Raw genomic sequence first — 12,087 nt, forward strand, 5'->3', positions numbered from 1 at the left:
ATCTTGCAGAAATCTACTTGCTTGCTATCAAAACAACCAGATTCCAAGTACCTGTTGCCGATGATGCAGAGATTCATGCAGTCTGTAAATAATAAAAAAAAAAATCTCCTCCTCCATTCATAAAAATATCTGCTGGGTCGGTGTTTTTTTTGAGTCTGGAGAAACTCGTACAGATCATGGAGTGTAATTCTCATTTTACAGTTTTCAGCTGATGTCCTCATATCAGAGTTATGGGCTCCAAACCTGTCATAATCTTAATCATTTCTTATGCTTTTCCAAATTTGTCCTTAAATTACAGATTGACAATATTTTTTACTTTTAGAAGTTGTCCAGAAAAAAAATTAGGATGAACTCTCCACCTCTGACCAGGAGAATATCTAACCCCCCGAACTGCAGAGATGCAAAGCGGTAATCCGAGCAGTCCGCCGCCATGTTAATCAGTACTTGGCAACTATTCGTCTCATGTTACCTATCCCGTAATTAGGGTTGTATTCAGATATTGCTTTTTTTGGGGAGGGAGGGTTGTAATTTTAGTATTCCACCTCTTACGAACATTTTTTTTTAAGAATGTAAAGTACAGTCCTGTGGTGTAAAGATTAATACTTCTAACCTGTCCTGGAACCACACACATTATAATTTTAGGCAAAATCATGGCAATTCTGTAATGACACAGATTTGCTAAAATTGCACCGTATCACTTCTAGGTGCTTATTACTCGGCTAATGATTTATGTTTGTATAGTCGTTGTGTTTTGTGCTGTCTCCTGCTTTTTTGCTGTATACGACTCAAGGGCTCGTTCTGCTATATCCAAGGGGTGTCTGGGATACTTATTGCATATCAGCACGGCTCTGCACACCTCTCGAGTCATGACGGTGTGTGTGATGGGTCCCTATTTCCAGGATGTGGGATTCTGACATATGACTCGTAGTGCTGGCATCCCTGCACCCTTCGCTCTCTTCCCTGCAGGGATGCCATGCAGCATGGTGAGAGCCGGCCACGGCAGTGAGTAAGAAGTCCGTCCGTGCACCCCTCACTCTCGCCACCGCGGCTAGCTCTCACCATGCTGCCCGGCATCCCTGTGCTTCTCCATGTGGTTTCTTCTTGCTTCTACCTCCCAGGGCCTGTGCACAGGTCCTCCAGGAGTGCTCCTAGAGCATGCACGGGCACTGCTGCCGTGCTCTTAAAGTGCTAGCGTTCCATTGCCAGGAAGTGCCTCTCAACCGATTGCTGAGAGGCACTGGGTAGTTAAAACACTCTCCCACTAGGGGAGCTGCCTGATCAATGCCTTGTTCAGTGTTCTGTGCCCTAGCCAGCTATTTGTCACGTACCCTTGTCCGTCCTGTCTTGCCTGTACCTGGTCCCAGCTTGTTGAAATGATCTTTATTTTATCCTTAACCTGTTTAATGCACCAAAACATTTGGCCTGCGTAAAATTATGGGAAGAGATGGGGGTGAAGTGGGGTAGTGTAGTACATTTGCTCCAAATCTTTTTTTGTGACTTTTTAAAAAGTTGGAATTAATCAAAAATCCCTGGAACCCTGAACTCTGCCCACAGTGGTGAAAATAACGAAAAGCAAGGGGGCACATGTAAAATAGACGTCAGAAAGTGCACATTGAAGAATTGGGTGCTCATGAAAAATAAATGTAAAACTGAAAAAAAGCGCAAATGCAATAATGAATCCGGCCCTTAGGGTCCCTTCACACTTTAGCGATGCAGCAGCGATCCGACCAGCGATCTGACCTGGTCAGGATCGCTGCTGCATCGCTACATGGTCGCTGGTGAGCTGTCAAACAGGCAGATCTCACCAGCGACCAGTGACCAGCCCCCAGCCAGCAGCGACGTGCAAGCGACGCTGCGCTTGCACGGAGCCGGCGTCTGGAAGCTGCGGACACTGGTAACTAAGGTAAACATCGGGTATGGTTACCCGATGTTTACATTAGTTACCAGCGCACACCGCTTAGCTTAGCGCTGGCTCCTTGCTCTCCTAGCTACAGTACACATCGGGTTAATTAACCCGATGTGTACAGCAGCTACATGTGCAGAGAGCCGGAGCCGGCAGCACAGGCAGCGTGAGAGCTGCGGAGGCTGGTAACTAAGGTAAATATCGGGTAACCACCTTGGTTACCCGATGTTTATCTTGGTTACAGCTTACCGCAGCTGTCAGACGCCGGCTCCTGCTCCCTGCTCGCTTCATTTCGTCACTCTCTCGCTGTCACACACAGCGATCTGTGTGTCACAGTGGGAGAGCGCCTTTGAAGAAAACGAACCTGGGCTGTGTGTAACGAGCAGCGATCTCACAGCAGGGGTCTGATCGCTGCTCAGTGTCACACACAGCAAGATCGCTAATGAGGTCACTGCTGCGTCACAAAAAGCGTGACTCAGCAGCGATCTCGACAGCGAGCTCGCTGTGTGTGAAGCACCCCTAACTCAGGTGTGTGGTATATCCAAACATACACTTTGCATTGATCCTGCATTCATGGACTCCAGTATTTGCTTACTCTAAAAGCCGTTTATCTGCAGTGGTTTATGGACTCCCACACAAGAGGACTTTGAGTCTTGAGGGTTGTGGGTGGATGAGGCCATACTGCAGGTATGCTTGGTAATGAGGATGCTTCCTTTTCACCCGGGTTATTTGCATAAGTGGTTCTATATAGTAAAAGTAACACTATATAATTACCTAAGGATAGTATTAAATCCTATTTAAATATAATTTATATTTATTTTCAGTCCCAGAAATCTTGGATCGAAAACACTTTCACCAAGAGGGAATGTATCTATATAATTCCAAGCTCGAAGGACCCACACAGGTAAGAGTCCACGTTTTTCATGTTCAGACGTATGAGTGAAAACTGATAAAAACAAAAAACAAAGCCTTACAAGTAGGCTTCCTGATTTTGTGGCTATAATTTAGATTTAGATCAGGCAGTCTCTGTGTTATGAAGGATGGGGAATATTCAGATACACCACTCCCAAAATGTTAGAGCTATTTGGCTTTCAGGTCAAATTTATGTAAAATATAAAACGTTTACCCTACAGTGATATTTTCTATGAAAGTAGGGCATTTAATTAAAAACATGCCATAGTGATTTCCTCATCGAAATCCATTTCTTGAAACAAAAGCCAACAGTGGTGGGTATACCTCCCCCACGCCAAAAAAAAATGAAAAAAAGTCAGTGTCTCAATAAGGCTGCTTTCACACTTGCGTTGTGCAGCATCCGTTGCAATTCGCCGCCTTGAGGAATTACGGTAACCGTTGCAGGCATCCATTTATTCCTCATAGGCTTCTATTAAGGGCGGATTGCAACGGATGGTCTTGTGTCCCATCCGCCCCGCTGCGTATCAGTTGTTTTGTTGGTGACCGACGGGCAGAAGGAACACTGAATGTAGCGTTTTTTGTTGCTGTAAAAAAAACGCACTCCGCAGGATTCCGTTGAAATCCGTTAAGAGGCATAATGAATGACTATGGTGCTGGATTCCGTCGGTCTCAGTCTGTCTGGGTCGGTCGGTCTGTTGGTCTCTCTCCCGATCACCGGCGCGGCGCTGCACGGCTGTCACACTGCTCTGGCGGCTTCTCCTCTTTTGAAAATGCCAGCCGCTCATTATTCAATCTCTTATTCCCTGCTTCCCCCACCCACCGGCGCCTCTGGTTACAGTCAGACACAACTCCACACTGAGTGACAGCTGTCTCACTGCAACCAATCACAGCCACCGGTGGGCGGGTCTATATCGTGCAGTACAATAAATGAATAATAAAAAAAAAACATGCGGTCCCCCCCCCCCCAATTTTGATACCAGCCAAGATAATGCCACATGGCTGAAGGCTGGTATTCTCAGGATGGGGAGCCCCACGTTATGGGGAGCCCCCCAGCCTAAAAATATCAGCCAGCAGCCGCCCGGAACTGCTGCATCCATTAGATGCTACAGTCCCGGGAGTCTAACCGGCTCATCCTGAATTGACCCGGGGCGGTGGCAGTCGGGGTAATATGGAGTTAATGGAAGCACATAGCTGCCACTAAGTCCTAGGTTAATCATGGGAGGAGTCTGAGACACCCCCAATGATTAATCTGTAAGTGAAAGTAAATAAACATACACCTGAAAAAATACTTTATTTGGAATAAAAGACCAAAAAAAACACCCTCTTTCACCACTTTATTAATCTCCAAATACCCCGCCAGGTCCGGCGTAATCCACACGAGGTCCCGCGACGCATCCAGTTCTGCTACATGAAGCTGACAGGAGCGGCCGTAGAACACCGCCGCTCATTGTGAGCTCCATGCAGCAACTGAAGAGAATCGCGCTGTCAGCGGGGACGTCACTGAGGTGGTGCCGGTCTGTGCAGTGATGATGGGTGCGGTAGTGCCTGGGTGTGTGCGGTGATGATGGTGGTACTAGTGCCGGGGGTGTGCAGGGATGATGGGGGCGGTCGTCTCGGGGTGTGCAGGGATGATGGGGGCGGTCGTCCCGGGGTGTGCAGGGATGATGGGGGCTCTCTCTCGGGTAGAAAACTAAAAGAATGCAACACTTTATCTCACAGTAATCCGTTGCCTTTATTATTACACTATTTACAACGCATCCGTCACATGCGTCACACAACGCACTGTGACAGATGCCGCACAACGCACGTGTGAAAGTAGCCTAAACTGTCATGTGGCCTTGACCATCAATTACAGCTGATAAAGACATCTCCTGCTGTTCACAAGTGGATATATTTTCTGTTGAGGCATCACACTCTTGAAGGGCGGCCCTCAGGCCATTGAGGTTCTGGGGTACAGAGGTATGAGCCTATACATGGCAACCCAGGTGATCTCATAGGTTTTCTATGGGATTTAGGACTGGAGAAAGTGAAGGCCATTTGAGGTTCCTCAGTCTCCAGTCTGATTTGACCTTGATGAGGTGCATTGACATCTATGAAGATAAAATTAGGCCTGTATTGTTCATGCAGCGACACATTGACTAGATTAATAATTTTATTCTAATAGGTGATTGTCATTGCACCATTCACAAAGTGTAGGGCAAATCTGTATTGACTAGATACACCTGCCCACACTGTAACACCACCAACAAAGGGTTCATCTGGTGACAGCAGTAGCTGATGCATTGTGCTCTCTTTGAGGTCTTCAACATTGTTAGCGGCCATCATTTCTGCTCAGTGTGAATTGACTTTAATCAGTGAGCCGCACTGAGGCCCCCAGGTTCCTTCTCCAACAAGACGATAACGCATGTGCCTGGTGGTGTGGTCATGTACCTTGCAGGTTGTCTAACACAGACCACACTAATATAAATGGTTTTCAGTGGTCTGACATGACACTTGAGTGCCTCTCACCTCCCTTAAATGTGCCTGGAGCTGTGTAGCATCCATTACCCAGCTCGAAAGGGCATTGTTCACAAGGAAGTGGCCATCAGTGTGAGATTGGCCAAACGACGTCCACTTCTCTGCATTTCTGTGACTCTTCCAGTATCTGTATCGCTGATGACACTCTGTGACACTCTAAGTTCAGTGGCAATGTCCGTCTGAGAACGGTGCCTTGCCATTGCAAGGTTTCAAGCAGGATGATTGTTGGGCGTTGTCTTGGTCTTGTGATGTCAAAAATGTGAACATCAAGATGAGGAGGACTGTTTAGATACAAATTCTAATTGAACTCTGAAATTTAATAGGCGATTCCTGGATCAAACACCTGTTGTGACTTTTGCCATTAGGCCTTAGCCACACGGCGAGAAAATCGGTGCGAGTGGAGTGCGATAAAACATCGCATTCCACTTGGACCAATTCTAGCCTGTGTCAGCGCACATGAGCAATTATTTTCTCAGCCCTAATCGGACCGAGAAAACAATTGCAGCATGCTGCGATTGTAAGCGAGGCTCATTTCTCTCGCAAGTGAATGGGGCGAGAGAAAAATCGCACTGCACTCGCGGTACACCGGTGTACCATGCGTGCAGAGCGAGAATCGCAATAGCCGGCTACGGAGGAGAGAGGGAGAGAAATCCCTCCCTCCCCTCCGCAGCGCTGGCCCTCCCTTCCTGAGAGCCGGCCCTCCCCCCGCAGTTGAGGTCCGCTCGCATGATCGGACCGCAGTCGCAGGGATACTAGCATGACACTCGGCTCCTGCTGTGCTTCCAGCGTGAGCAGAGTGTCATGCGAGCATCGCAGTAGTGCCACGTGTGGCCCCAGCCTTAGGCTCCTTGTTAGAGAACAGCAAGTTGTGCAAAAAGTACTGAATACTGAAGAGTTGGACATGTGCATTCAGAGGTTTAGAGAAGGTCACCTGAAAAGGTTAGAGAGCATTTTAGGATCCTCCTGACATTTCACCTGAAAGCCAAACATCCCTATTTTTTTTTGTCAGTAGTATCAGTCCATATAATGCACTCCTGACTTGGTTGGACTCACACCCTAAATTATGCGCTGTTTAGTGACGCATTTTTTGACAGAACTCCATTAGGAGCACTCTAGTAGAAGTTTACTCCATTATTAAGTTTACTTTTCAGATTTAGGACAGGACAGACTTTTCCTGGAGTCCATGAGGTTATTGTATTGTGCTGTTTTAATGGAATAAATTTAGACCTAGTGGACGCTTTTAAATGTGTAAGGTGAATGCAGATTGATTTGTTCATCTATCTAGACACATTTATACAGCTGTAAAGTTGTCTTTTGGCAATGGCCCAAAATATGAAAAGATCCTGTTTACTTTATCTGGAATATTAAAGGTCTGTGTATTTGTATTTTTTATCTTGTCGACAGACTGCCCCTTGCAAAATGTGGCCACGAGCTATGAGCTGATTTTTGCCTAAGGTATATTCATACGCTATGAACTTTTCCACATTTTTATCATGTTACACCAGCAAACTTTAAATGTATTTTTATTGGGATTTTACGTGATCTACTAACACAAAGTAGCAAATATTTGAAACCTGTCAGACTTGATGCATTGTATTCTAAATATTATAAAAAATATATGCATCTGTAATTAATTGACGTCCATTTGTGTGTAATTTTAGTTTTTCTGTGAAGATTTGAGGGTTGTGTAGGGATCACACAGCTTCATGAATACCAAGGAACACACCAAAAAGGTTAGGGATAATGTTATGGAGATGAGGAACGCAGGGTTAGGTTCTTGAAGAGAAAACAAAATAGCCCAAAGTCCAAACATCTTATTTAACACTGTTCTATGCGTCATCCAAAAATGGAAGGAGTACAACACAACTGTAAACCAACAAAGACATGGCCAGCCATCTAAACTGACATCCCAAGCAAGGAGAGCACTAATAAGGGAAGCAGCCAAGAGGCCCATGGTCACAGAAGCTGTGGAAGAAAGTGCTCTGGTCAGATAAGACCAAAGTAAAACTTTTTGGGCTATATGTAAAACGCTATGTCTGGCAAAAAACTAACACTGCCCATCACCCTATAACACACCATCCCCACTGTCACACATAGTGGTGGCAGCAGCATGCTGTAGGGAGGCTTTTATTCAGAGACAGGCAGGCAAGTCAGAATTGATGGGAAATCCTGGAGGAAAACCTGTTGGAGGTTGCAGAAGACTTGAGACTGGGTCATAGATTCACCTTCCATCAGGACAACGTCACTAAACATACTGCCAGAGCTACAATAGCATGGTTTAGATCAAAGCATATTCATGTGTGTGAATGGCCCAGTCACAGTCCAGACCTAAACCCCCCCTGAGAATATTTAGAGATTCCCCAAAAGAGTTGCAGCAGTAATTGTAGCTAAAGGTGGTGGTAGAAAGCCACCTACGACGAAGGACTGACGTCCGAAATGCATCAATGTTCTGCGTTGTATCCTAATTTTAATGATGAAATAAACTTTGTTTTGTTCATATTGGTGCTGGACACTCCCCTTCTTCGCTGGTAGAAGGCATGGACTCAGAGGGGCTGAATACAAATGCATGTCACCATTTTCAGATTTATGTTTAAAATACTTAGCACACCATGTATCGTTTCCTTTACACATCACAAATACTTCCTACTTTGTGTTGTAATATCAACTAAATGCTAATAAAATACATTTGTCGGTGTAACATGGAAACGTTCACGGGCATGAAAACTTTTTCAAGGTACTGTAGTGTTTAACCACTGAGATGTTTCTACTGCAGGGGGATATGTCATGGCAGCTATACAAAACATGAGGTGAGTCTGCCAAGTGGAGGGCTGCTTATACACGGCCGCTATTTGTTCTGAGTCGTATAGACAGTCTAGAACTGTGGACCCCATTCTATTATGTCTGCATGCCTTAATAGGTTAATGGGCTATAAGGACCCTTCTGATTGTCAGCTTTCTGTGTGCACGGTTCATTGACAGAATAGTCAGTGGTGGTGGTGAGCTACACAGAGAGGTTGACCAGGAGGCACAAGACAGTCCTGTAGTGATATCTCCTTTTTGATAAAACACTGATTTTATTGAAACAGCAACACAGTCCAGTAAGTGACATCATTTTAATTAGGGTCTCAGCTTCTACATCATGCTGCTCTCAGATTACATAGCCAAAACCAGCTGACTAATTCCTTTTTAAAATTAATGTGATGCTCTTATTTCTGTGTTTAGTACCGATCATTTCCAAAGTCCCAAAGTGTCAGAACTATAGTGCCAGTTTAATTTCTCCTCTCTTTACAGATGCCTTCCAGGATGCCAGATTTGCCAGCAGCTTGTGAGGTTTGTGCTGTTATCTCAGTAGATTTGCTCACACCATCTCCTCCTATGTGATCTTTTTTTTTTTTCTTTTAGTAAACGCTGACAGACTATTGTTATTGTCAGTGTATTGGCATCCCTTGTACTCCTGCAATCTCTTGTTTATTCTTGTGTGATAGGGTGCATTTACACAGGATTATAATCCTGCAATGTAAACAGGCTGTAGTTGTTCATCAGATAAAATGATATTCTGGCTCGCTCAATAGCGTCAGGACGGCCTGCTGACGTAAACGCCTGGGCGTTCCCACCCCTACTTTGCAGCTACGATAGCTGTGGAAGCGGGGGTCTCCCTGTCAGAGACACACTATCCCCATTGAGAAGGCAGACACTGTTTATTACCGTCTATGCCTTCTCGGTCACGGTATACACTGTGCTAATGGAACGCTATGTATGCAGTAATAGTAAGCACTAATCTCCTCTATACACAGCGGTCATGTGATCACCGTATATAGGGAGGAAGCAGGAGCTTCTGGCTCGTAGGAGACCCAGGGAGGAGGCTGTATTTCCATTTACCTGAGGCTAATATACCAGCCTCAGTTGTAAGAAAAAAACAAAAAACAAAAAATAAATTAATATTAATATTTCAGTATTTACCCCCACAAAGGTCTTTTTATAACATTATAGGGGGCGCAATAATGTGTACAAAAAGTGATAAAAAAAAATAGCAGGTGTAAATAATAAAAAGAAATATCACTGTCCATCCCGGTTTCTTGCGCCACCCCTGTTAAAAGGGGAAAATGAAGACACTTTTCCTTCTTGTTTTCCCACCAATATTACCAGTTATCGGCCCCAAAAAAGTGTATGACAGTGACCTAAAAATGAAGCCCCATGTGTCACAAAAGAGAAAATATCCAAACCTGAGAATGTTCTACAGGTCTTTAAACTGCATACACGGAAAAAACATGAAAATGTGCATGGTCAGGAAATGGGGTAAATGTCCCTGTTTTAAACTAGATAAAGCGATATTCTCATCTCAAAGATCCTATCCCAATTCATAGTTGGTGTAATAGCAAATACCTCCAATCAGGATAGTAGTATAGTTCTCCAGATTAGCTATGTTGCTTACCTCATGTGCAGGGCATTGCAGTAGCTTGGGTATCCATGGTTACGACCACGAGCAGCTATCTAACATTCACTGAGTGGTCGTAACCATGGATACATAAGCTGCTGTAATGCCCTGCACATGAGGTAAGTAACAACGAATTAGGAGAGCTGTACTATATTTGTAATTAAAGGTATTTGCTAATGTTATCATACCTACCAGTACTACATATTGGGATAGGATCTTGGAGATGGGAATACCCCTCATTCCAGACACATCATCTTGTGTAAACAGGATCTGTACTGCTGAGAACAAAGACAGCCTATGTGCATAGAACAGTATATTACTGATTGTTGTGTGCACACAGTCAATACGATCAGCTTGTCTAAACAGGCTATTAAACGACAGATCAGAATAAGCTGGGTTTACACACTGAGACTTTCTAGCGATCCAACCTGCGATCTCAACCTAGCCGGGATCGCTACAAAGTCTCTGGTGAGCTGTCAAACAGGCAAACCTGGCCAACGACGCAACAGCGATCCGGACCTGCAGAGCGACCTAGCTGGTTGTTGGGGACGTGTCAAAGCTGCTATTTGAAAGGGAAGTCGCTGTAAAGTCCCCTTTACACACTGAAACTTTCTAGCGATCATGCTGCACAGCGGGAAACAAAGGACCTAGGAATGGTCCTGAACGATTTGTAGCGATCACAACCTCACAGCAGGGGCCAGGTCGCTGATAGGTTTCACACACTGCAATGTCGCTGGGGAGGTCGCTATTACGTCACAAAACCAGTGACGTTACAGCGATGTCGTTTGCGATGTTGCAGTGTATAAAGCCACCTTTAAAGGCCCCTTTACACACTGAGACTTTCTAGCTATCCCGACCTGGCCAGGATCGCTGGAAAGTCTCTAAACAGTCACTGGTGAGCTGTCAAACAGACAGATCAGGCCAACGACGCGTTTAGAGACTTTCCAGCAATCCCCGACCTGCAGAACGACCTCGCTGGTAGGGAACGCTATAGCACGCCTACGGGCTGGGTTCTAAGTCGCTAACTATGTCGTTGTAACGGTGTCAAACACACCGATACATGCTGCGCAGAGGGAAACAAATGACCAAAAAATGGTCCTGAACGACTTGTAGCGATTAGCGACCTCATAGCAGGGGCCAGGTCGCTGATGCATGTCACACACTGCAATGTCGCTGGGGAGGTCGCTATTACGTCACAAAACCGGTGACGTTACAGTGATATCGCTAGCGATGTTGTAGTGTGTAAAGGGGCCTTAACACTGTAATCGTGTATTTTAAAGCCAGTATTTTTTTTTTTTTTTTTTTTTAATGGACTGAATTCTGCCTCATACAACAAATCAGATTGCTCTTGCAGTATACAGTTGGTTGTTAACCTGAAGACTATAATGTTGCAGTATGCAGAAAATTCTTCTCAGCCGTATAAATCGAATTGAGATCGCAGTGCACTGACTGGCCAGCGGCTCACCCGACCCGAGCGTGACATCTGCATAGAAATATATGAAGCTATCACACTCTGGCACGGAGGGCCACCGGCCAGTCTGTACACTGCAATCTCACTTCAATTTATACGTCCGTTAGACTTTGCACTTAAAATTGTGCATTTCATTACCTGCAATGTGCTACAGGTATTGACAGGTAAATGGTTGTCTAAGACCAGGAGATCTTTTAAGTAGAGATGAGCGTTCAGAGTCTGGGTGGATTCCCAAATCACTCATGCCTGCGACGCTGTGCTCAGGTACACTCACTGCTTGACCCAGTGTGGACTGCTTGCAGTGTTTGATTGGCTCGTAGTGGGGGTAACAACAGAATGATCAGGTGTAGTGTGCACCTCCTCCCTCCCCACAAAAAAAAGAAATCGAAAAAACCCACCCCCGGACATTATCTGTTTATGGCTGGCTGCATGTGGGCAGAGACCCAAGCTGCCCAATTAGTGACTTCCATTGGGGTTCAGGTCAAGTCCGGGCCCCAATCCGAACTTTTGAAAAGTCCTACTTACCCCATCGAACTGAACTTCTACGGCTCCACTCATCTTTTCTCTTAGGCCCCAAACATGTTAGACTTCGTCTGAATCCACTGATTTTTTTGACTGTATTGCCTAACCTGCCAATGATTAAGGAGCTTTCCTTCTCCACCTTAGTGGGGGTCTGCAGTTACATTGTGTACGGTCACGATTCTCTGAGACCAGGAGCAAGAAGCGGTCATGTGACCTCAAGTATACAATTTGCATACTTCCAGACACATTCAGACTAGACCGGTCTAGCCTCGCTCAATTCACTTGTATTTAACGAGTATGTGCACATCTAGTCAGCACTTGAATACAT

The 12,087-nt window shown here is 45.3% G+C and overlaps 1 protein-coding gene across 2 annotated transcripts in view; it reads left to right on the top strand.

Moving 5' to 3' along the window:
* TRPM7 (transient receptor potential cation channel subfamily M member 7) overlaps window positions 1-12,087 on the top strand; it is a 227,669-nt gene that overhangs the window by 64,297 nt on the left and 151,285 nt on the right. For both annotated transcript variants that reach the window (XM_075345830.1, XM_075345831.1), the window contains exons 2-3: window positions 2,728-2,807; window positions 8,623-8,661. In XM_075345830.1, the coding sequence (XP_075201945.1) occupies window positions 2,728-2,807; window positions 8,623-8,661 (119 nt within the window). The remainder of the gene's footprint in view (window positions 1-2,727; window positions 2,808-8,622; window positions 8,662-12,087) is intronic.

This window comes from Anomaloglossus baeobatrachus, chromosome 4 (assembly GCF_048569485.1).
Source record: "Anomaloglossus baeobatrachus isolate aAnoBae1 chromosome 4, aAnoBae1.hap1, whole genome shotgun sequence".
Taxonomy (NCBI): Eukaryota; Metazoa; Chordata; class Amphibia; order Anura; family Aromobatidae; genus Anomaloglossus; species Anomaloglossus baeobatrachus.